The sequence below is a fragment of the Rhinichthys klamathensis genome, unplaced genomic scaffold, assembly GCF_029890125.1.
Source record: "Rhinichthys klamathensis goyatoka isolate OS25496 unplaced genomic scaffold, OSU_Roscu_1.1 h1tg000412l_1, whole genome shotgun sequence".
Lineage (NCBI taxonomy): Eukaryota > Metazoa > Chordata > Actinopteri > Cypriniformes > Leuciscidae > Rhinichthys > Rhinichthys klamathensis.
The window spans coordinates 163,417-190,058 of record NW_026606912.1 but is presented as its reverse complement, the minus strand read 5'-3'; the positions used below and the strand labels follow the sequence as shown (position 1 = coordinate 190,058).

The 26,642-nt window shown below is 39.7% G+C and overlaps 1 protein-coding gene across 7 annotated transcripts in view; it reads left to right on the top strand.

The window, feature by feature from the left end:
* The window catches only part of birc6 (baculoviral IAP repeat containing 6), a 137,690-nt gene that overhangs the window by 64,419 nt on the left and 46,629 nt on the right, over positions 1 to 26,642 (top strand). For all 7 annotated transcript variants that reach the window (XM_056235020.1, XM_056235018.1, XM_056235017.1 and 4 more), the window contains exons 48-65: positions 198 to 294; positions 375 to 569; positions 678 to 878; positions 1,050 to 1,329; positions 1,456 to 1,712; positions 1,880 to 1,988; positions 3,334 to 3,558; positions 3,908 to 4,802; positions 5,270 to 5,413; positions 7,356 to 7,485; positions 8,646 to 8,777; positions 9,196 to 9,357; positions 9,836 to 10,009; positions 16,286 to 16,482; positions 16,636 to 16,936; positions 18,786 to 19,003; positions 21,645 to 21,809; positions 21,891 to 22,056. In XM_056235020.1, the coding sequence (XP_056090995.1) occupies positions 198 to 294; positions 375 to 569; positions 678 to 878; positions 1,050 to 1,329; positions 1,456 to 1,712; positions 1,880 to 1,988; positions 3,334 to 3,558; positions 3,908 to 4,802; positions 5,270 to 5,413; positions 7,356 to 7,485; positions 8,646 to 8,777; positions 9,196 to 9,357; positions 9,836 to 10,009; positions 16,286 to 16,482; positions 16,636 to 16,936; positions 18,786 to 19,003; positions 21,645 to 21,809; positions 21,891 to 22,056 (4,048 nt within the window). The remainder of the gene's footprint in view (positions 1 to 197; positions 295 to 374; positions 570 to 677; positions 879 to 1,049; positions 1,330 to 1,455; positions 1,713 to 1,879; positions 1,989 to 3,333; positions 3,559 to 3,907; positions 4,803 to 5,269; positions 5,414 to 7,355; positions 7,486 to 8,645; positions 8,778 to 9,195; positions 9,358 to 9,835; positions 10,010 to 16,285; positions 16,483 to 16,635; positions 16,937 to 18,785; positions 19,004 to 21,644; positions 21,810 to 21,890; positions 22,057 to 26,642) is intronic.

Below are 26,642 nucleotides of genomic sequence, written 5' to 3'. Positions count from 1 at the left end.
ATGCAAAATTAACTAAAAACCACATAACATGATCTATGCTTGTATGTTGTGGCCTAAAAAACATGAACACATATTCAAAAAACTTTTCAAATTTTGGATTTCAGTATTAAAAAAAGTAATACAAAAATAGTAAAAAAGCCCTCGATATACTGCCATTGCATTTTGTGAATGCTGAGTGCTTTCATTATTTTTTACAGGGATCTCTATCAACATGTCAGCTCTCTGAGCCTTTACTGTGGTTTATTTTGAGAGTGCTTGACACCAGCGAGGCTTTGAAAGCCTTCCATGACATGGGTATGCCAGCACTAACACTTTCAGAAGAGATCATTTTTGAACTGCTCTGTATGTTCTGACTCTGTTGTGCGCACATTTAGGTGGTGTTCAACTCATCTGTAACAACATGGTCACCAGCACGCGAGCCATCGTGAACACTGCACGCAGTATGGTGTCCACTATAATGAAGTTCCTGGACTCCGGACCTGGAAAAGCAGCAGATGGCAGCCTGAAAGCACGAGTGCTCACCTCAGAACCAGACAACGCAGAAGGACTGCACAACTTTGCCCCTCTTGGTACAGCAAGCACTTTTTATTTTAAGCCATAAGCTCCGCCTTTTCATATAAATGTCAGTTTCTTAAGCATTAAAATGATTTCAATTCCCCAATTCTGTTCCCTTGCAGGCACCATCAACTCCAGCAGTCCCACGGCACAGCCAGCGGAAGTGCTTCTGCAGGCCACGCCCCCACATCGACGAGCCCGTTCTGCTGCTTGGTCCTACATCTTCCTTCCTGAAGAGGCCTGGTGCGACCTCACCATCCACCTGCCCGCTGCCGTTTTGCTGAAGGAGATTCACATACAGCCGCACCTGGCATCCCTTGCCAGTGAGTGTAGCCCTGCCCATGATGCAATATCATTGGTCCAAAACCCCACTTGACACAGCTGTATATTATATTTGGCCCATATATGAAGCTTTCCGTACTATTGAGGACGATTCTAAAGTCTTTTAGGATGCTAAATGCTTCTCTTTCTCTCACTCTCTCTGTCCTTCCCAGCATGCCCATCCTCAGTGTCTGTGGAGATCAGCGCAGACGGTGTGAACATGCTTCCCTTGTCGACCCCAGTCATCACTAGCGGTCTCACCTACATTAAGTTCCAGCTGGTAAAGGCAGAGGTGGCGTCTGCTGTGTGTCTGAGGTTGCACCGGCCCCGGGACGCCAGCACTCTGGGCCTCTCGCAGATTAAGCTACTGGGCCTGACCGCTTTTGGAAACACTTCCTCTGCCACTGTAAACAATCCTTTTCTTCCCTCTGAGGACCAGGTCTCCAAAACCAGGTATTGGAAATCATCATTTTTTTTCACCAAGTAACATCTAAAATAATCAGTTTAGTAAGAAGTTGTTTGATTTCCTGTTTTAAGTCTCCATCTATTTTAATATCCCATTTTCTCTCTCTTTCTCAGTATTGGCTGGTTACGGTTGCTGCATCATTGTTTGACTCACGTTTCTGATTTGGAGGCCATGATGGCCAGTGCTGCTGCACCTACGGCAAACCTCCTGCAGACCTGCGCCGCCCTCCTCATGTCCCCGTACTGTGGCATGCACTCGCCCAACATCGAGGCGGTGCTGGTGAAGATCGGCCTCCAGTCCACACGCATAGGCCTCAAACTCATTGACATCTTGCTGCGTAACTGTGCTGCTTCTGGCACTGATTTGGCCAGTAAGACCCGCCCACTCATTTCCAATTTATCCCAATTGTAAACGCTATCATGCTGATTTTGTTTAGGCTAGTTTTGAGTACAGAAAAAAGTATGCTATGTCTTTTATATGATTTGACATCATGATTTTCCTTTTTATCTGATTGGTGGTTTTGTTTTTTTATTGTAGATCTGAACAGTCCGCTGCTCTTCGGGAGGTTAAATGGCCTGTCGTCAGACTCAACCATAGACATCCTCTACCAGCTTGGCACTACTCAGGACCCCGGTACCAAAGACAGGTCTGTAATGGAGTTCATTACAGAGTCCAGAGTCATTTCTGCATGTTTATTCTCTATATCAGTGGGTCTGAAAAGCCCGGTATATATTTATTTGTTTTATTTTATTTTTGTGTCTTAAAGAGTACCATTTTAGAAGTCATGAGATATTAAAATGTAAATAAAGGTGGAAATTTTATATATATCTTTTTAAAATATATTACTTAATGTCATAGTTTTTATTGTAATTGATGTTTTGTCATAATGACAACTTAGTATCTCATTTTGAATGGTTTCATAATTGACTTTTATCTCATGATTTTCATTGAAGTCATGATTTTGTCTTATTTCATTTTCACGTTTTATGTCATCATTATGATTTACTTTTTTTATTTTATGTGGTGGCAATGGGCATCCATATATATATTCCACATTTCTAAAAATACTGAATTGTTGAAAGTATACTGAATTTGTCCGTTGCTCAAGAAGCATCTTAATCTTCATTAACCATAAACTGTAACATTACTGTCTATTTAAGGTACACCACGTAACTTTTTGCCCTCTGGTGGTTAAAAAACAAAACTGCATGCATTTAGGTTGTGCTTCGTCTGTGCTTGACTGTGCAGATGAATATGGCCCTTCACAATAGATAATTCTTTACAATGAACTCTGTAAGAGAACTACATATGGCAATTTATCTGTTCCAAAAATACCTTACCTGTTGAGTAATAAAAACGCCATCTCCACGTTACCTTTAAAACAATTTAAATCCTACAGTTCTCGCTATCTCTGAAAAGCCAATGTTGATTCTCATTTTATGAGCTCTGTCACGTTCTCTTTTTGACAGCAGACTCTGCTCTAAGCGTTTTTATTTTAAAGGGTGATTCCCGGAGGTTCATGTCAACCTTTCTCACTCGTTGTGAAACCTAACATATGCCACTCTCATACATGCGTCAAAGTAGCAGGAGCAACTTTTCTCTAATTACGGATATGACGAGAGACACTCATGCGAGTGACGTATGTATGCAATTTTCAAGGAAAACCATCCTGCCCGGTCAAAATATAAACACTTATAATAGGCTTACCATAGTGAATCAGAGTAAAACAAAAGGATTTATGATGTATTGACCCATTATCTTTATGTACCTTTTTTTTTCAAAATTAACTAAATAATGTATCTAACTTAATAACATCTAATAACATTAGCAAACATTTTTACACTAGATAATGCTTAATTAGAACAATAGTTGTCGTGCTTAAAGTTTTTTTGAGGTATTCTAAAAGCCACTCTGTGTTATACTGTTACACTTGTACAGGATGAGTACATACACACTTTTTTGTGGTTTCTGATGTCTTGGCTATGTTGTAGGATCCAGGCTCTGCTACAGTGGGTGTATGACTCCTCCCGGGTTGCGGCCCTGAAACAGAGTTCTCCGTCAGGCTACGTGGGTCCGAATGCTCCGCCCTCACGGGAATACGGGTTGCTCATGCCGTCCCCGTCACACCTGCACTGTGTGGCGTCTGTCTTGTGGCACAGTTATGAGCTGCCAGTGGACTACGACTTGCCCGGACTGCTCAACAGAGAGCTTTTCGAGTGAGTCCACACACTTTCTTTTTGTGGTCTCACAGTACAAATTGTTCAAGTAAAAGTTTTGGATGAATGTGTGATCATGCCTAAGGTGTGTTTTGGCACTCTGCATTAGGAGAGGCTGAGAGTAGATATTCCACTCTTATTTTCCCGCACTCTTCTATATTTCATCCTCACTTCAGGTATGAATACTTTATGGGTACCAAGTAGAACAAAGTGAAACAACCTTTGCTGTGTACGTGGAGCAAATACAACTCTGACGGCCTTTAACACAAACAGTTGTGCATTAGTAAATCATGAGGTTGTTTTTGAACTATTAATTCAAGAGCTGCTTCTTTTTCTCCATCTCTCACAGGTTGTTGTACAACTGGTCCATGTCTTTGCCCTCTAACTTGGTTTTAAAGAAGGCTGTGGATAGCTTGCTTTGTTCCATGTGCCACATCCACCCTAGTTACTTCTCTCTGCTCATGTCCTGGATGGGTATTGTGGCGCCCCCTGCTGCCCAGACAAATGCACAGTGCCGTATGGCCATGACGGACGATGGCAAGAAGCAACATGACTTAAACAGTGCCGCCTCCCTCACAGATGACTCCAAACATGCTCGTACACCGGTAATCGTGCCCATCTCCCTCTCAGAGTGCCAGCTTGTGACCCTGGCAGCTGCATCCCAGTCTCCTGGTGCCATCCAGCAGCTGTTGGATTCCGGTCTGCCTTCCTTGCTGGTTCGCAGCTTAGCCGATCTTTGTTGCAACCTGTTGGTCAGCGCGGACCTTCCCTTGCCTGCAGGATTCTCCACACAGGCTGAAAGACGCCCATACGCACACAACCAACCTTCTTCATCCTCAGCAAACAGGCCTCCATTGTCTCCTGAGCTGGCAGCACCCGTATTGCGGTTTCTAACAGAAGTAGGAAACAGTCACACCATGAAGGACTGGCTGGGTGGGCCAGAGGTGAACCCGCTCTGGACAGCACTGTTGTTTCTCCTCTGCCACTCTAGTGCCAGTGGGGTCGCCAATGCCAATGCAAACACCAGCAGCAGCAGTAGCAGTATTTCTGGGCACGGTGCATCGGCCAGCACCTCACACGCCAGCGCCGCACCTCACATCTCCGGGGCGTCATACTCACTGGCTTCAACGAGCCGAAGCAGTGGACTCACCACCCAGCAGAGGACAGCCATTGAGAACGCCACAGTGGCTTTCTTCCTGCAATGCATCTCCTGCCATCCAAACAACCAAAGGCTCATGGCACAGGTGTGTTTAGGATGCTTTTTCGGTTTACATTTTTTATAAACAATGAATAAAAAGACTTTTTTTTTATAAATAATGAATAAAATGATTTTTTTTCACACATTAAATAAATATCTACACACTGTAAATTATATCTACTACTATACATGGTAAATATATAAAAATGTTTTCTTCCCCAAAATAATTTGTTGTTAATTTAATTAATTTTCAACCCAGAACTAATGCCTCCAAGATTAACTTTAGAAATATATACTTGGATAATATGTATTAAATAATTATACAGTTCACCTGGCTCAACTTTTTCACACTTGCTGTCTACATCCTTATATTTGAGCCCTGTTTGTACAAAAAAGACCCAAAGCTGTTATACTTAGATATTTCTTGCATCAGACACTTCATAGAATCAACTGAATACTTTTAGAAAGTTTAGTGCACATTACATTGAACTGGATTTGTCTTTGTTTGTAAAGGTTCTGTGTGAGCTGTTCCAGTCAGCTCCTCAGCGAGGGAACGTTCCGGTCTCAGGGAACATCTCTGGATTTATACGTCGGCTTTTCCTACAACTCATGCTCGAAGACGAGAAAGTTACTGTCTTCCTTCAGTCCCCCTGCCCGGTAGGTACAACACACACACACACAAAATGCCATAACATGTGCTTTGAAAATTCATCTAAGCTGAAACGTTGCTCTTTTGAGCCATTATTTTATTTTATATAGAAGTTGTTTTGCTTGGTTAGTCTGTTAAATGATTTATTACTGTTGCTGTAAAGCTCAGAAAAGCCTCTCCACTTACAAGGAAATTACCCTGACCTTTACATCATCTCAGAGGGATTTAAACCTCAACTGCTTCTGTGCTGCCATTCTTTTCAAGGCATGTTGTGCTGTTGTTGTAGGTGACCACTAGGGGACAGATTTATCCTCAAAACCTTGTCAGTCTTGCAGAAGTCCACACTCCACACACATTGCCGGATGTTAGGAGTACCTGTACTAAGTTGTTTAGCTAGAGAAAATGGCTAGTTTAGTGGAAAATAAAGAGTAGTTTGTCCGAATAGTAGTGGAATGGGCAAACGGAGTGTTTGGGAAAATCCTTTTTGCAATTCTGTTTGGTGCTGCTAGTGGTGTAGCAATTATACACTTCACCTTTAACATAATCTAAATGTTGGAGGACATAGCCAGCTCACCCCTTTAATGACACGTAGAGTTATGCCTCTCCTGCAGCTGCCAAACCGGAACGAAGCCAAATCGTAAAGACCCAAGATGTCTTTTTTTAGCTGGCGAGTCATTCACTCCGCTAATTTACTGTGGGATCATGTGCGTTTCAGATCAGATTAATCATCAGGCTTTCACAGACAGTCCCGACAGAGGGGCTCTTAAAAGTTAATGTTTACACATTAGATCAAGCCAGAGTGCTGATGATCCGGGGCGTCCTCTCAAAGGCAGGGACGTCATTTTTCAGACCCTTTTCACCCTGTCAGACGCACCTTCAACTCCATGTCCGAGTGGAATGAAGACGTCTGGAGTCTGGATCGCCCACGTGGAAAGGGGAAATCTTCAGAGATGCTTTTGTGGTTCTTTGTTTTAATGTTGTGTCATATATTGATTTTTTTTTTTTTTTTTTTTCACATCAGCAGGACTTCCAAAAGCCATTGCTTTCAAATTCCTTGAGTTTGTTTTTCTCCATAGCTGTAGTGTTATAAAAAAAAACTTCATAATCAATATATTTAAACACTTTGCCATTTTACATTCCTGAAAGATACAGAGCTGTAAGACAAAAGAAAAGATGGATTCTTTGTTCACAATGAAGAGAAATAAAGATCACTCACTTAAGATCAGCATGCAGATGTGACAGAAATGTAAAAAAAATTATGAGGAGTCACGGCATGTCCCTTTTATGGCTCCATAGAAGCTTGAACTGGAGATGAAATTAACCATTCAAAATTATTCTATAGGTCCATTTTAATGAGAAATTGAATATCTCACCTAAAATATAACGCCAATATTTCATTTCATTTTCATTTTTTATTAGAGGATAACCCCTTGAGATGCAACATCTCGTTTTCGAGGGGGTCCTCAAGATAACACCAAAAAACTTACACACTCATACATACTAAAGCTCTTCCTCACAACCAACCATCCCAACCTGTCCCACCTCTGTCCAAAACGTATTCACATAAACAATATAGTACGATATTAAGGTGATATTAAAAGAATATTATATAACAGGAGAGAACCATATTTATAACAAAGCCACCAAAGCAAGCAAATATATAATCTACATATACATACAAATACAACAATACATACCTATATACACACACATACACACAGGTCAAACACCAGGGAAACATTTACATTGATCACAGGAGTGCAAGTAAGTTAGAAGGGCTGACTTAAAGAGTGGAAATATATGAATATAACACCTATAACACCCAATCATGTTTATGCAAATTTCAACAAATATGTTTGTCCATGTAGTGTACTCATATATGACTAGTAATATAGTCACACACTATTAACTTGACCTGTTTCATTCTGTTTTTCTTTTTCTCTGCTTCAGCTGTATAAAGGACGCATTAATGCCACTAGTCATGTGATCCAGCACCCCATGTACGGAGCGGGGCACAAGTTCCGCAAACTGCATCTGCCCATCTCAACCACACTGTCTGAAGTATTGGACCGTGTCTCAGGTATGAAGACATTGTAATACAATACCGTTCAAAAGTTTAGGGTCAGTAAGATTTTATTTTTTATCTACTTTTTATTCAGCAAGGATGCATTAAGTTGATCAAAAGGTTTTTACAAAAATATTAACTGTTTTTAACATTGATAATGAAAAATTTTTCTTGAGCACCAAATCGGCACCAAATATAGTTTTTACTGTATCTTTGATCAAATAAATGCAGCCTTGCTCACAGCATAAGAGACTTTTGATAAAAAAAATTGGAACACTCATTGCTCTTAATTTGTTTCTTTAATCTTTACTACTGAATATTTAAAGACATTCAGTGTTCAGAAGCATATTCATTTTTGAAAATACAGTCGTGCTCAGAATTAATGGCACCCCTGGTAAATATGGTAAAAATTGCCAATTTTTTTAATGAAAGATCAAAAGGATAAACGATGCAGATTTATTTTTTACAGCCAGTTTTGATCATATTTACCAGGGGTGCCATTAATTCTGAGCACGACTGTATGTTCCAATAATTGTAAAATTCCAATGGTATCAGTTTCAGAATGTTGTATTTGTGCCACTCTACATAAGCGGTCTACAAATCAGACACACACTGTGTACAGTTACATTAATAAATCTTCACACTCTATACACCAGTTAAGCCGAAATACTAGAAATCACATTTCCAGCAGCCTCGTTCTATATGCACTATGCAGTAGTCTATCAGATCTGTTAGATCCCATTTTTGCCACATCTTCAGACTTTCAAGGTCTGATGCACAAAGCATGTAGGGCTGGAACTGCCACGTGGCATGGTCATCAGCGTGTGTGTGAGATGAATGGCTTGTCTCCTGAGACCTTGAGCGTGGCAGATATAGTCTTAGGTTCTTTTGAGACACAGTATGTAAGGTGTCCAGTCTTTGAGCCGTTCTCATGCTCACGTCACTTCCACTGATGGAAGACCCTCACAGGAAGCGCAGCATGTTGTTATCGTTATAGATTGGTGTATCTTCTCTGTCATATTACATCTTTACCATCAATAATTCATATTATCAGTTAAGCTGACATGTCATGAGGGAAATGAAGGGAAATGTACTGCAGGCCAGTTGAAGAACATGCATCGCACACACACACTATGAAATAACTTTTAAAGATCTTGCATTTTTTTATCCTTCAGACACGCCCAGCATCACAGCCAAACTGATCAATGAACAGAAGGAGGATAAAGAGAAGAAAAACCATGAGGAAAAAGAAAAGATGAAGGCTGATAATGGTTTCCAAGACAACTACAGTGTCGTTGTTGCCTCAGGTACTGTTTAACTCTGTCTTCTCACTGATGTAGCCCAATCCTAGGATCCAGCCAACAACCACCTGAAATACCCTAGCAATCATCCAGAACACCCTATCCACAACCTAAAACATCCTAGAAACCAGCTAACAACTGGAACACCCTAGAGACTGCATTAGAACGTGCTAAAAAAATCACACAAAACTCTTTAACATACTGGCTACCACACACACATTGTTGCTTGGATTTTTGTGTAGGCAGGGAGTCTTTTTTTTTTTTTTTTTTTTTATGTAAAAAAACAACAACATTTTTCTATTATGGTTGTTCCCTAAAGGTTAACAATAAACGCTGTTTACTCAAGCTAGCATTGTAGTTACTGACATCTTTGATCTATAGTTTACCCATGTTGTATCTCATCTTCATTCTTTTTATTTTTCAGGTCTGAAGTCTCAGTCAAAGAGGGCCTTGTCCACTCCTCCCCGTCCCCCGTCTCGACGAGGGCGTGTTCTCAGTGACAAGCTGGCAGCTTCCTCAGGAGTCGATCCATCTGCCAAAACCATCAGTGTGCCTGTCTTCCACCTCTGTCACAAACTATTGCCGGGTACAAACACACACTAGTTCTATTAAGCGCTCACATTCTGTCTAGTCCTCTCACCCACTCTGTACTCTTTTGCGTTCCTCCTCATCTCTCACCTTTCGCTCCTCCATACTGATTAGAATGAGAGTAGAGGTCACCTCAGTGCCTGTCCCTGTCTGCCTGCCACTTCACCTCACTGCATTTATTCAGACATGCAGAGAGTTTGATGAATGTCAATTTTCATTTGAATGTTGAATGTTTCATTCTATCCCTCTCATCTCTCGTTGTCTCATCTTATCCTCTGTAAAGAGCCTTCAGCACTTGGTGAGGTGTTTAATTTCTCATCCACAAACATCACCAAACAGAATAGAAAAAAAATAATGTATTTGAACTCCACTCAAACGCCTGGCGTTTGGTTGAATAAATGACACGCATCTGGTTCTGATTTATCAATTGAGAGAGAACTTTTTAATAAACTCTGGCTTAAACCTTTTCTCTTCAGGTCAACCATTGCCACCAGAAATGACCTTGGCCCAGCTGCTGACACTGCTGTATGAGCGTAAACTTCCTCAGGGATACCGCTCCATTGACCTGACGGTCAAACTGGGGTCAAAGGTCATCTCAGACCCTGGCCTCTCCAAGACCGATTCCTTCAAAAGGCTCCGTACCGAGAAAGGTATACAGAAATCTCACATGCAAAGACATAAGTATAAGAAAGAGTTTGTCATGGACAGTGTTGTTATTGTTAACCAGTGTTGTGTGTAACGCGTTACAAAGTAATGTAACTACTTTTTCGGGTAAAAAGTAGTGTAACGCGCTACTACTGAAAATTTGGTAAGGAAACGTAGTTCCTTTTTCAATTCGGCGCAACGTTACTTTTCCCAGGGACAGATTTGACAGCGATCTCCGTCATTTGACAGATTTGACAGCGATCGCCATCTCCGTAGTGAACGCCTACAGAGAGAAATGCACATAATGGATTACATAATCAGAGAGTAGCCTATTTCTTTTCGTTTTGAATTGTTTCGTTTAAAGACATTTCAAGCTTTCTATATATAGATATATTTATCATGCCACGCTGAGTTTCGGTTAATTTATGAGGTGCGCTCCAATTCACGTGCAACAAGTGACCGCGCCGGCGCCTCCATTATATTGTCTGCTATATTTGCTTCTTATTTATTAAATACAGGTAATTGGTTGATAACATTTTTTTTTAATTAAGATACAATTTATACAAAACGAAAGGCTTTCTTCAAAACAAAACTTAATGAAGTGGTCAAAATCATGTCTGACCCACTCAATGTCTCCGATATATTGCGCATCCATCTTACTCATGCTGTTCACTTTTCATAATCAACATAGATGGAAAATAGACTCTCTATTTGTACAAATTGGTGCACATTCATTTAATTCTGAATTTTGCACACATAAGTTGAAAGGCATTTGTTTACGTGGATAGTAAAACATATCTGCAACATTTATCAAGTTCACGGATAATTGTGCGTGCATTTATTAATCATTATGATACTAAAATCATAATAAAATAGGCTATACTATGTACAAAAAATCAGATGAGCCCAGAATATGAACGTAACGTGTTTAATTACACGTTGAGCATTTTCCTCCCATAGAAAACCATTATAAGAACGCTTAATTTGGCTTAATGCAGATTAGAATATCCCCTTATTATGTCGAAATAACAAGATACGTTTTCTTTTTTTTTTATTCACCATGCGGTTCAGGACTTCCATAGAATACAGCTTGAATATTATTGCTTCCAGAAATTATTTTTGGGAGTCCTAACGGGGTGCTTTGCTCTTTCTTGGGGGCTTTCTTTCTAGCCCCTCCCTAGCGCCGCCCATGCATATGCCTATCCATTAACGGACATTTCTTCATAAATATTCAAAATTTTGATAAATGCATTATGCATTTATGGCATTATGCATAGTAGAACTTTATGTAGGCCTACAGATTTAGGAACAGATATTGGGTTCTCCCCAAAGTCAAGCAACATAAAAGTAACGTAAAAGTAACGAGTAACGTAAAAAGTTACTTTCCATATGGGTAACTAAGTAAAGTAACAGATTACTTTTTTGAAGAAGTAACGAGTAACGAGTTACACTACTTTTTAAAAGTAACTTCCCCAACACTGTTGTTAACTAAAACTATATATATATATATATATATATATATATATATATATATATATATATATATATATATATATATAAAAAAAAAAAAAAAGCTGATAAATTATAAATATTAAAACTTAAATGGAAAATGCTGAAATAAATGTATATTAAACTAATACAATTAGTAAACCTAAACATAAATGAAAGTAGGGGTGTCGCAATATACCGGTGTTGACGATAATCGTGATATTTAAAACATGAAATATCGACATTGTGTTAATTTAGAGTGTGGCAATATACCGGTATTGACAATAACCACAATGTTTAAAATGAATAGGACTGTTATGATAACATGACACGTAAATACTCCAGCACGAGTACCTGGTTGACCTGTCAGGTGGCTGTATTGCACCCGCTGCGGCTGACACCTATCAAAGAAGACGCAGCGCGGGCCGCGGAGCTACTCTGAGAAGAATGTCGTCTGAGCGAGAGAGTGAAACACTCTGTCCACACCCGAAAAAAGTAAGCTCGCCTGTATGGGAGTACTTCGGCTCAAAAGAAAATAGCACTTTAAAGGGGTCGCACACCGGACGAGAAGCGCAGCGCCACGTCTTTAAAATTCGAACACATTTTCTCTCTGTCCGCGGCGCCCAGCAACGGCTCAGGACCTTGTTCAAAATCCTGCCGCGACACAGAGCGCCATTTACATAGTTTTATATTAAATTTACATTATATTTGTCTCAAATCATCGTAAATGACTTCACCCTGTGCTGCAAAATACATTTAGTTTTACATTCATTTACAGGATTCAGCTGCTTGAATGAAAATTGCTGATGTTATCGGATTTTCAGGTGATATTCTCAATTCATTCAGTTAATGGATGCTCTGAGATAAAGACAGTGTTCAGATCACAGACTCGGCAACTATTGTATTTAATTGTACAGTACAATCATAACATAGTACAGACATTATCTTAATTTCATAATGTCCTTAAACAAGAATAGCCTACTGCTGGCCATAAACTGAGAAAATGCGTGTCCGGTGTGCGATACCTCGAGTTGTCCTACACGATTCGGCGCTGCATAATGTGTAGCCACCAACCTTTTTACCCATCTCCGTGTCCATCACCCTGCGGATTACGCAATTTTACAGAGAATAAATTGCGATTATTTTACTAGTCATGGAATGAGAAACGTGGCATTAACCTGTTAACGGGGGGGTTCTGTGTTCATACATTTAATAAAGGGTGATTATTAAGAACCCCATTTTCTTTACTCATTTTTTGTATTTGTATTAGATTTTTTTTTGTTCAAATCTGTTATCTGCATGACTTTACTGGCGCCAGCGGCCCGACGCAACAATAGATTTAAGAGCTTTTCAGTTCTTTAGGAAACATTCAGACAGTGTTTCGCTTCAGTTTGAAACCAGATAAACTTCACATGCTTGTCTTCCTAACTCCCCCTTTCCCCCTCCCTCTCCCTTATAGATTCTATAGATATCGCGATATATCGATATTGTGAATTTTTTTGGCCACAATAACCGTGGTGTGAAAAATCTAACATCGTGACAGCCCTAAATGAAAGCTAAATAGAAATATAAAAAAACTAACAAAAAACACAAAATTACTAAAACTTAAAAATAAATTCAAATGTAAACTGAAAACTAAAAAAACATAAAAATAAAAGCTAATTCAAAATATGAAAAAATACTACAATAGTATATAAACAATACTAAAATGACACTTGTCACGAAATGATTAACTAGTGTTTGGTAAAACGGATACAATACTCGATTCAATTAGATTCTGATTCACAAACTCAAGTTTGATTTGATTCAGATTTATTTGGGTATGTTTCAGTTACAATGTCCATTTTTCTTGCCCATGAAAGAAGTTCACTCTCTACTAATGCTATAACAGATGAACCTGCTCATAGGAATCAGATGTTTGGGAATCAGACTACCCTGGTCGCACTATAGGTTTTAAATGCACTAAAAAGTACAGGCTCATACGAGTTATTCATTTGAAACTCAGTAGAAAGTAATTTCTTGCTATTGTTCTGTTATAGTCTGTGTTCCTACCCAAAATTCCCTCTCCCACATATCCCATTTTCTGCCAGCCCAGGGAAAAATAGCCTGATTGTCCACGTGTGTCTGTGCTTGCGTGTGCCCACACATTTCCCCCTTAGTGTCCTGCATCGTCAGATGTCAAATGATTTTTCTTTGCTCTGTCAATGATGTGTTCATGCTCTCTGAGGGATACATAAAAATGACAGCTGCCTCCCTACCGGGTAGCCAATACTCTTGATTGGTTCTGCCCTGTTGGAAAGAGCAAATATTCATACACAGAGTTCCTCCTCAAGCTGATGATGTCAGCTCAGGTGAATCTGCTAACACAGGCAGAGTGCTGGATGTCAGCTGTGACAGGAAAGTGTCCCGCCAGAATCCTAATCGGGCACGACAAAACGTCAAGCAATGAATCTCTTCTTCTGTGTAATCTAAGGGTACGTTTACACGGCAACAATGGACTAAAAACAGAAGTTTTTCCTTTACAGACGACAAACGCTGTGTTGTGAATGCCAGGACAGTAGTTGGTGAGGTAACTTTGTAAAGAAACACTACGCGCCTATAGACTGAACACGTCATCTGACACGCATCCAATATTCTCCCAACTCTTTACGTTCATTTAAGTCGTTTACGTTCATTTAAGTCTTTTGAAGTCATTTAAGATTGTGCTTACGAGGATACATGCCTTACATATATTTATAAAATATAAATCTAGTTGAAAGTCTGTATGCTGCTACGATCTAGTTGCAACATGCAAATCCGAAGTAGAGACAGTGCAGCAGTATTTTACTTTCAGAGAGTACAAAAAAAAGCAGTTTGACATTGGAAAGTTGCCACGTTGTGCTTTGTTAGGACACTGTGTCAGGGTGTTATATGGGACTAAATCGTAAGCTCTGGAGGTGGAAATCTGGCACTATTTGTTTACTTCGCTCCGCTGGCTTTTCCGAGCACACTGTGTTCGTTTGTTTATTTGTTTGGCTCTGTAAGAAGTCTTGAAGCAGCCCGCATTTGATGGCACCCGTTGAGTTTGGCATCAGATGTTTTGGTTTAGTGATGGTGCCTGGGGGACTCACCTCACCCTCCGGCTAATTGGCCATCTTAGTCGAGTCGAATCACTGTTGGCATACCCAACCCTGCTTCTTTTCATGCACTCTTTCATCTCGCACCCCTCCGTCGAGGAGCTGAAAGGATGCTCACCAGCCCAGGGATAATTCTCTCCTCTCTGCCTGGAGTCTGTCCATCTCTCAGTGGAGGAAGTGTGTAGAAGACACTCCAACCACAGGCGGTGTTCTGAACCCTTACTGCTTGTTACTGTGATGTGCCATCAACCTGTTGGCAATGAGTTTGCTCCTGGACACAGACTTCTGAGACTTTCAGATGTGCTACAAAAACTAAGATCAAATATGCCCCATTGTCTTCCCTACAGCAATTGTGGAGTAAGCGTATTTCACATTCTTCTCTAAAGTGCAGCTTCTTTGTTTGTTTCTCCAGCAAGAGTTTTTGGCTTTGAGTTTTACATTGCTCCTCTTTTTACTTGCACTGATCTCAACATCAAAGACACAAACATCTCTGATGAAAAACCAACTAACTGAAATATCAACAGTAAAAAAAAATGTATCTTTCACCGTCCCCTAGAGCTTAAATCAACGAGTAATCTGTAAATACTTGTTCTTTCTCAGTCTCACACTGTTCTGTTGCTGGCCTTCTCAAACACAGGACTGAGCAGACTTATATCCTCTCTGGGAAGTTGCATCTCTAAATAAATCCCCTGGAAAACAGCACCTTTGCAAATACAGCTCAAACTAAAAATGCGAATTTGAAATTGAAAGCAATACATTTTACTCTAGTGAAATGTACTTATTTCTCGTTTCATAATCCAGAAGTTGATCTTGGGAATTGTAAAGCTTGTGGTGCGGTGACTGGCTTGTGAGTGAATTATTCTTTTCAGTGAATCACTTGAACCAGTTCAGAATCTTAATATTATTTAAAAACTTAATAGTTTTTAAAAATCATCATCCAGTAATCATAAATGATTGGAGAGGTCATGGAAAAGTCATCTGTGTGGGATGCCTGAAACTAAATTCCAGTTATTTTACCTGTACAAAAACAGTCAGTTATGCTGTTTAATGTAGGTATTTATCATATTATTTAAATATTTTATTATATAAACGCAATGATTTGTTGCACAAATAGTTTTACCGTTCACTGCATTTTGTTATTCTTCTAGTTATTTACCTATAGCTGTTTATGAATCTGAAGTCTTGCACATTCACAGAAAATACCATACTACTTTGCACAAAAATATTGATACAATGACCTAAAGTATTGATGCAATATTGTAAGAGAAAGATCACAATCTATCAATATATGACCTCTCTTTTTGTCTCCTTGTTTGTTTTAGACATTTAAAATGTCTTAAGTAGAGACATTTATGTCGGCTGTAAACTCCATAAAGCCGGGCGATGCTGTTTCATTACTATTCTGACTGTACATTCCCAAACATTTAACAGCCAACATCTCCTGCAACTTTCTCCTCATTCTCTTGCATTGATCCTCAATCTCAGTAAAGAAAACCCTGATTTACAGGAATAATCTGATTTATGAGAACAGATATGAGCTCCTGTGCAGTAATGCCCGGTTGGACATCATGGTTTATGATGTGAACAATTGAGGCCACTTTATTTACAGCTAGACGTTTTGAGAGTTTATTGGCGGCAGATTGAATGATGCGTTTCCTTTCTGCTCTGTTCCTGTAGATCACTGTGAGATGCTAAGTGGCTGTCCGGACGATGAACCGATGACCCCGGGTGACGAGGGTTTGGATGCTGCGGTAGATGACACACTCCTGGAGACCAGCCCTATCCAGTCCCCCTTGCAGGTGTTCGCGGGTATGGGCGGCTTGGCCCTCATAGCAGAGAGACTTCCCATGCTGTACCCTGACGTCATCCAGCAGGTCAGTATCATATTCTACCACGTTGTTCATTTTTCGTAGTTTCACTCCATTTCTGCTTCATAAGCTTGTCCGGTGACCGTACACTCAGGTTAGTCAGCATTTCTGTTCATTTGCATGCCCTCTGAGCCCGTTCGTCCGGATCGTTCTGTGCAGGTCAGCGCCCCAGTGGTGCCGTCCACCACGCAGGAGAAACCCAAGGACAGCGATCAGTTCGAGTGGGTCACCATAGAGCAATCCGGGGAGCTCGTTTACGAGGCACCCGAGACCATCGCAGCCGAACCGCCGCCCATCAAATCCTCCGTTCAGACCATGTCGCCCATCCCAGCCCATTCGCTGGCGGCATTCGGCCTGTTTCTGCGGCTGCCGGGATATGCTGAGGTTCTGTTGAAGGAGAGGAAGCACGCACAGTGTCTGCTCAGACTGGTGCTGGGTGTCACGGACGATGGAGAAGGAAGTAAGTACCGCTCAAGTACTGGAAGCACTACTTCTGAAATTTGTTAACAGTTTAGCAATCAATTTTGTTAATATAAAGTGAATCCAAGTTTTTGGGGAATAGATGCCTGTTTCATATTCAGTCTGTGTTCACATATCCATTAGCCCTGTATGTATGTGTGTGTTTGAGAGAGAGATTATTGATTGAAACTGAGCAGACTGATACTGTATGGAACACTGTTTTTGATTCTCTCATCAGCAACCCCTGCTTATCTATGTCCGCCATCAACCGTTTAAGTCACTGTCTCAGAGACCTGTCAGACTCAGCCCTCATATTAAACAGGCTATTACTTAGACTTCCATTCAGAAGTTTGGGGTTGGAATGTTTTTGAAAGAAGTTTCTTAAAGGGATAGTTCACTCAAAAATGAAAATTGTCATCATTTACTCACCCTCGTGTTGTTTCAAACCTGTATGAGATTCTTTCTTCTGTTGAACACAAAAGAAGATATTTTGAAGAATGTTGGTAACCAGACAGTTGACGGTAGTCATTGACTTCCATAGTATGAAAATAAATACTAAGAACAACTAATTTACTATGGAAGTCAATGGCTACCGTCAACTGCCTGGTTATAGTGGAAGCCAAAACGAGTCTTGTGAGCTGGGTTTGCTAATGCTAGCGCTAGCGATGCACCCTTGTGCTTCTCCACGTCACTGTTTATGTAACACTGCAATCTAGGAGTCGGGTTTAAACCGAACACAAAGCCACTGACTCGAATCTTGGATGTAAACAAACAAATAAATATCCATACAGTATTTTTAAGAATCTATACAGTATCACCAAACATAATATCGCGATATTGACGTGTATTGATATTTTCTTACATCCTTATTGAGCACCTCAAATGAGAAATGCTTTTGGTCTGGTGCTTGTGAGTGACAGTTAACTGAGTGGCTAACTATGAAGAGCATTTCAGTATCACTTATGAGTGTCCATTTCACATGTTGCCTTAATTGGAAAAGTGCAGCAACTCATTAGGGTTTAGAATTAAACTACTTCATGTAGAGATTGATACACTGTGATCCATCTTAATGGGATAATTCACTAAAAAATACAAATTCTGTCATCAATTACTCACCCTCATGTTGTTTCAAACCCGTAAGACATATATATATATATATATATATATACAATAAAATCCTAAAATCTGTTTAGCATATAAAGCGATCGTGTCTCTTCAGAAAATGTAAACTAAACCGCTCAATTCATATGGATTAGTTTTACGATCTCTTCTTTATGAACTTTTTGAAGTGTCAAAGTGATAGTTGTGTTGCTATCTATGGTGGGACACAAATCTCTCAATTTCATTAAAAAGATCTTCATTTGTGTTCCGAAGATAAACGAAATTCTTATGCGTTTGGATTTGGAACAACATGAGGGTGATTTAAATAATTATCGAATTTTTAATTTTGGGGTAATTAACCCTTTAAATCCTAACATAACCACCTCAGGCCTTTATAAAAAATGCTATTTGTTTAGAGAGGGTCTCCCATGTCCACACAAACCCTCATCTTATAATCAAACTTCTCTAATGGCCGTTATACATTCATACCCTACAGGCAGATACACGCGCTACTCTGCATCTCCCCTACGGCAAGCATTGATTGGGTTACTGCGTGGCTGCTTCATTGATTGAATGATCCAGGCTAATTGAGCCTGGATTGGCTGCCCACTGTGTATTTCTGTCAGTCTGCACTGTTGATTGGTTAGCTGATTGCTTGATGTATTGGTAGACTGGTTAGGTGTATTATTGAGTGCTATAGTTTAAAAGACACTTTTTCTCATTCTCTCCATTCATCTTTCTTCCTCAAGGTCACATCCTGCAGTCTCCCTCTGCTAACGTTCTACCCACGTTGCCCTTTCACGTGCTCCGGTCCTTGTTTAGCTCGACTCCCCTCACCACGGATGATGGGCTGCTGTTGAGACGCATGGCTCTGGAGATTGGTGCCATACACCTCATCTTGGCCTGCCTGTCTGCCCTCAGCCATCATGCTCCCAGAGTGCCCAGTGGCAGTGCCAACTCCAGTGAGGTCAGTGTTAACCCACACATCGTTTATGTGTCATTCAATTCACAAAAATGGTCATGGTTGAGTTTATTTAAATTGAAAGGGGTGGTTCACCCAAAATAAAAATTGTGTTCTTCTGTTCCTCCTTGAAAAACAGTCAGTACCATTCAAAAGTTATTTTTTTAGGATTCTTTAATGAATAGAAATTTCAAAAGAACTGCATTTATTTGAAATTGAAATCTTTTGTGAAATTCTAGTCTGAACTTAACTGTTCCTTCTGATTAATGTCTCCTTTCTGAAAAAAAATATTCATTTATTTTAACAATAACAAATTCGCGCTGACTCCAAACTTCTGAATGGTAGTATAGTATGTGATCTTTTCCATATCTTTACAAAGATTGGTAATAGGAGCTTTAAAATCTTCTTAAACTTTGAGAGAAATAGCAATATCTGATTTGTGAATTAATCATTCTTTTTAGTTAAATCTTTTCATTGAATCAGTTCACAGAACAGATCTCAATAATTCATTCACAGACTGACTGATCTGTTAAAATTATCTGGACTAAAGTTAAGTGGACTTCAGAGAAAAATAAGATTATAAAAAAATGATGTAGCACCTTTTTAACTTTATTCAGGTAATTTGTGTGTGTGTGCAGTGGAAGGCAAAGACTCCAGGAAAGACCTTAATGGAGATGTTTTTGTCTCTCAGACTGAAATATGTCATTTTATTAATGACTGTGGGAGCCACTCTTTCTTTACAGACTGCTGAAGGGCTCTTTATTCAGAGCCCTTGCCTTAATGAGGAGGTGTGTGTGTGTGTGAGAGAGAGAGGGAACATCCGCTCATTCAGGTGTAGTGTAGTCTCATTAAAAGAGAAGGTATAGAGAGGATTCGGACTGCTCTTTTACTCATTACATGATTATGTGGAGTTCACTCGACTGAAATGAAAGTGTCTTCACAAAGGACAACTGCAGCACAATCATAATGAGAAAATAATGAAAAAAACGACCATCATCATCAGACCCCCAATACCAAAGCAATTGACTTTCATAAAAATCAATATCCTGCCCTTACAGACAGGTTTTATTAAAATCAATTTTAAAAATTCCAATGTTTAAAGGAAAAAAAGTGCATAAATGATAGTCGGTGCAGGGCGGTGTGTTTGTGTGGATTTATAGTTTGGTGAGGGGTGGGTTCAGGGTTGAGGATTTGAATGGTGGCCAGTGGCCTGTCAGAATCACAATGGGTGTCCTTGGGGCAGCAGAAGTATTGGCAGAGCAAATATTAAACCTGCTCGCTCTCAGACGAAGAAGAGCGCTGCAGTCAACATGCATTTATTCTGCTCTCTCTTTCACTTTCCTATATGTCCCTCCTGCTATCACTAAAGATCTTTGAACAATCTATAAAATGCTCATCCAGGTTCAAGTCCGGCCTGCAACCATTTCCCTATTTTCCTCTGTTCCTGCGATCCAAAATAAAGTACAAACTATGTAATGACAGCTGCTTAGGGAAGCGTTTCATTGTGAGAAATTCAGTTTTTTTCTTTTTTATCACGCGTATTAAATACCACTAGCCTATTATTCAGATGCACAGCTTCTGACCTCATTGTTTCCCCTCATAATATTTTGACATGCTGTCAGTCTTTAGAGCAAGCAGTACATATCAGCAGGACGTCACATCTGGAACGATCAACATCAAACGCCAGAGTGAGAAAGGTGTGTGGAAGAGAAAGACTAGGAAACACATCAATCTTTCCTTTCTTTTTGTCTCTCTCATTTGGAGGAAATTAGTACTGTTATTCAGCAAGCAGGCGTTAAATTGATCAAAAGTGACAGCAATGATACTGGAATGTTACAAAAGATTTCGATATAAAAAAAAAAATCTGTTCTTTTGAACTTTTAATTCAATAATCCTAAAAAAAATATATCAAGGTTTCCAGTTTCCACAAACATATTAAGCAGCGCAACCATTTGCTCGATCTGATTAGAAAAGGTTTAAACCACCCCTTACAATCCGAATGAAATTTTAATCGGATTTGGCCAATTCATTCCGATTGACATGGTTACATGTTACTTTTTTATTCCGACTGTGCTACTAGTCCAATTACAACCGGATTATTGGGGTTCATGTAAACGCAGCTACTGATAATCTTAAGAAATGTTTCTTGAACATCAAATCAGCATATTAGAATGATTTCTGAAGGATCACGCGACACTGAAAACTGGAGTTAGTGGCTGTTGAAAATTTGAATAAATGAAAAGGAATAAATTATATTTTAAAATGTATAAAATTGAAAACAGTTCTTTTTTTAGTTATTATTTTAAATTCTTGGTGAACATAAGAGACTACCTTCAAAATATTAAAACTCTTAACTCCAAAGGTTTTAACTAAATTGTGTGACCGCCCATGCTTACATTGATATGCCAATTCAGTATTTAGCCTGCCCCGATGAATGATTGGCAAAGAGGTTCGTTTTTTACATGTAAAAGTCTTAAAGATACAGTAGCATAAACTTCCTGTTTAATTTGCACTGTCAGACACTATTAGTTTTAATGTAAAACTCAATTGTGGCTTTTTTGGTGAATGACACTGAGAGGATCAGAGAAAAGTTTGAGTGATTGGCTTGTGTGTGAAACATGCAGTTGAGTTTGTGTTTGTTCTGCAGCCACAGGTCTCCAGCGGGCATGTTGGTGGTACCACAGAGGAACAGCAGCTGTACTGGGCCAAAGGAACAGGCTTCGGGACAGGCTCTACTGCGTCAGGCTGGGATGTTGAGCAGGCTCTTACCAAACAACGTCTAGAGGAGGAGCACGTCACCTGCCTCTTACAGGTGTGTGTGTAAATAATACAAGTGAGATTTAGATTTTACGCCTGTCTGCATGTGTGATAGTACATTCTGTGTCTCTTTTAGGTTTTGGCAAGCTATATTAACCCATCTGGCTGCATGGGATCTGGTGAGACCCTCTCAGGAGAAGTCAGAGGTCACAGCAGCTCACTGCTGCCATCTGTCCTGCAGGAACTGCTCAGCCAGTCCTGTCTTATTCCCGCCATGTCTTCATACTTGCGCAATGACTCAGGTAGGACATATGCCACACTTGGGATGTGCTCTGTGCTTTACTGATTGCTAAGTGAAACTGAACACAGCTTTTAAGGTAGTTGAAGAAGATTTTGTACATGACTGAGTTACATTTGTGTGTGTGCCTGAGAGAAAGACGTGTTATACGTTCCTCCTTGTGCCTTGTTGTGTATGGAGACAGCAGGTGGAGCTCCTGTCTCTGCTGAACGATCTCTCTCCCTGCCTTTTTATCAACCATGTTTTTTTCTCAGAAGTTAAAGGGATAGTCTAACCATTTACTCATCCTCATGTTATTCCAAACCTGTGTTTTGTATTAATTATTTCATACTGGGGCTGTTGAGCCCCCAAATTATAAAAAAATAAAAAGCACCAAACTATCATTTAAGTAGTTCACAACTTTTTTGAAGAGAATTTTAAAGCCATATGATAGCTTTGTCTTAAGGGGCTTTCACGCCTGAGCATTTGTTTCGGAACCTGGTGAGTTTTCGTCCTTGGTTCGGTTCGATTGAACACGGCAATCCTGCTCGGATCCGCACCAAAACAATTGCTCCATTTCTCGGATCTGATTGCAAACGAACGGTCCGCTTGAGGTGTGAAGGCAATCCAACCCAACAGACCAACGATCCAAATGGTATTATAATTCATAACGGGAAGTGTGCTGTATAAATAGCAGTAGTGTTTGATTCTGTGAGTGAGCGCATCTCTTCATCATAAAATGTTGTGTAATTGCGCTTCTCCGTAAGAGAATGCTGTCCTGATGAAGCCTTGATTCCTGCTCTAGCTGCATTATAACATTCGTATAGTGTATGCTTGTGTCTTGTCACTGTTAACCTCTAGACAGCGCTGGGAGATCCAGAGAGAGCGTTTGAATTTGCTGTAGTATTAATAGGAATGTAGTATATAATCTAACAGTGGGAATGACGGCTACATTCGTATAGTGTTTGCGTGTATCTCGACAGTTACAAATAAAGCCACAATAAGCTCATTGAGCGAACTTGTCAATCTTCTTGATGGATGATGCTGAGGAAACTGACCAATAAGAGGACAGTTGTACTCGCATGTCTTGCATAAACACATTTTGGTACGCTTTGAAAAGGTTGCCTTGTGAAAGCAAACGGAACCAAGAAGACGCAACATTGTAACAAATTAAATCCCTGTTTTGGAACAAAACAAACGTCTATAAGTGTAAAAATGCCCTGAGAAACAGACCAAAATTTAAATTTACTCACTCCATGCCAATCCTTGGCATGTTCATGAGAGAAGTAGTGATATCCTATTCATGACTCAATCATTCATTAAAATTTAAATCTTTTCAATGAATCGGTTTTGTGAACTGGATCAACTGTGAATGATTCTTTCATAAATCGAACTGATTAGGTTCTCGAGTTCAACTCAATGATTCTGTTGCGACAGTTTAACTGCCGAATGGAGGGGTGAGAATGTCAGTGCATCACATTTAATGTTATGTGTTTATCACATTAAATGCTGGAATACACTACATTACTCAACTACAAATCGAGGCAAAAATCTGGGCAGTCAACGCTAGTTGTCAGAAGTCAGAGCTGGTCTTCAGATTTTAAGTAGTTGGAGTTGACAGATTTCATAGAAAATTGCGTAGTGTGTGATGGGCACAGACTGTTTTATATTCAAAGCTGATTTTAGAACGTATATTGTTTTCACTTGTCATGCATTTCCAAGCAATTTGGCGCATGTTTCTATGTGAGTTTATCAGTTTTGTAGTTTATGATGTGTAGTGTCAGCAAGTATATGATGCCTGGTGTTAAAAAATCTGTTCAGGTTTTCAAAAATGTGTAGTGTACTCCAGCCTTAAGTAATTGTGTGACTTAAGACCTGGAACACAGAACTGTATTGATGTGTGAGACTAGTCGATTAAATGATACCCTGAGATGAATAATGTATATAAAAAAAAAACATTGGAATATGTCTGCCACAATACCAGGGTTAGTTAGTTTTACTACATTAAATCCATTGTGAATGTTGGTGATTTGTGGACTGAAAAGCCTTCTATAATTTCATTCATGGCACAATCATGTTTTTCCTGGTTTCCATGTCAGCACTGTTTGATCTGATATGTGTGGTTTATAACAGAATTCTGCGCTGAATTTGAATGCTTCCAACTAGATCTCTCTGCGTTATTAATTTTCCGGCTAATTCAAATGCTCTCTCACGGGATGTGAAGTAACAGTGTTGCGTAATCGGCCCGCGAGTAAACCTGTTCTGAGCTTGTGCTGCATTGTCTATCATTGGTTCGAGCTGATGAATGCTTGTTTCATTTGCCATTTCATTTTTCTCATATGTAACAGAAATGGCAACTCTTTTCAGTTAGGCAATTTGCTGGGGGTGACACCAGTGCGACCTCCTAACAAAATCGCACCAGCAGGAAAAAAGGCCGAAAAATGCGACCATTTGATAGCAGTCTGGAGCCCTGTACTGAACAACATTACCTTAACGTGCCGACTTGTGTGGACCAACTTATATTTGAGAAAATTTATAGGCTATTAGGTTTAAACTTAATGGTCCTGCGCTGCGTAGTGATTCAGTTGATTTGAATAAATATGTCTATAATGGCTAATGTTTCTTAAAGCTGCTGTAGGTAACTTTTGTAAAAAATATTTTTTACATATTTGTTAAAACTATCATTATGTCCTGACAGTAGAATATGAGACAGATAATCTGTGAAAAAAATCAAGCTCTTCTGGCTCCTCCCAGTGGTCCTATTGCCATTTGCAGAAATACACGCTCCCGGTCAGAAACAACCAATCAGAGCCAGGAGGAATGTCTTAGCAGTGTCAATCACGCTCGTGTACGCGCTGATCACACCCCTCTCTTGCACAGCGCGAGCCGTCGTTCAAACTCAAGATTGCCGGCGTGCTGCAGCAGAAACAACCTAAACTGCCAATTCTCGAGTGACACCTGCTCATAAAACAAAGAGGTAAAAGGAAAAAGACCAATGACGATAAACAAGCGAAAAAGAAAGAATTACACAGAGCCCATTGACTCTGTGTCAAAACTCTAGCCGCATAACATATAGATAAAATGTCACGCACTCTGCTAAGCAACAATTGAAACCTGCTAATTCACTGGCTTGTCATGTTGCTGAAATGTACTAGCACACCTTATCTAGCATTATATATCGCTAGAATAATTACTTACATACTGTAACGTTAGTTACCGTTATATTAACGTTATCTTACTAGCTATTTATAACTTATAGAAAGAGTGCAACGTTATAGTTACATGTAGGCTATTGCAAAATACATAATGATTTGAGGACCAAGTTTGTAGTCAAAGTATGGGCAGGCCATAGTCAATGTAAAGCATATTGTTGACATTTAGTCCCTATTAGTGAATGTGCCATATAACTTTTTATCCGCTGTTATCGGTGGCCCTGTTTACTACCCTGCGCGTTCACGACAGGCTCCGCTGTGGAGGACGAGCTGTGGAGGGAGGGCTGTAGTGCAGCAGAGAGCAAGGGGGTGGGACCTGTAAGTTGTGCTTGTTCAAATTTTCAGGCTAAGTCAACGTTTTCTCAAAACACCCTACTGCAGCTTTAAGTGAACGCTTAAGTTTAATATACAATGACCATAATGCAAGGCAAGCACGTCGCATGTATCTGATCTATTTTTAGCAGCATTCAGTATGGGATTTGACTTGGTCTATTCGATCATTATCAATATTCCATCATTGATTAGTCTATTTAAAATGGATCGCATATACAGTCCATCTCCGGGGGTGCAGGGGTTAGACTAGTTGGATGCAAAATTTCCATTTAAACGTTAATGAAGTTAGTCGTTGCGCACATCCCTAGTATTGACCACCACAGCATTGTTTTGTGTCCTTTCAAAGCTTCAAAGCTCCAGTCCCATTCATTCTAATGGAAAAGAGTGACCAGTACAATATCTTTAAAAGTTTTATATTCCACAGAGTAAAGAAGGTCATAGGTTTGGAATGACATGACAACAGAATTTTAATTTACTAAAATTACTGCTCCAACTAAAGCTCTACAGAATTAGTCATTGTGTGACTACAGTATTTGTTTGGGCACACAAAACATTATTTATGTATTTTTTTCAAGATGTTCAGTTTTTTTTTTTTTTGCAGTTCGCTTGTGGTTTAAGAATTTTCAAATCTAGGCAAAATTTTGCTGGTAGTTTCTCAATTAATATGAACTCGTAAAACTGAGTATTTCCTTTGTATTAAGAGTCTTGAACAAACATTACTTTGTTGCTTTATAGAACCAGACAGAGGTGTGTGTCTGTGTGTGTGCGTGCAGTGAAGTGTTTATTTCTTTCCGGCTTAATTAAATAAGCGCAGATAAAACGATGAGTGTAGTAATTAGCTCCAGATATCAGCTGGAGGTTTCAACCCTACATTGGCATGGTGTGTGTGACTCAAATCAACAAGAAAAACACACACACACAAACGTTTGCTCTCTAAACACGCACAACCAGCAGGGGGAGCAGCAGTTGGCTGTTCTCATGAACAACTGACCCAATAAAAGATTGCGAGAGAGAAACACGCACACAAAGAGTGTGTGTTTTGTGCCCTGAGATCCTTAGCCGTCTC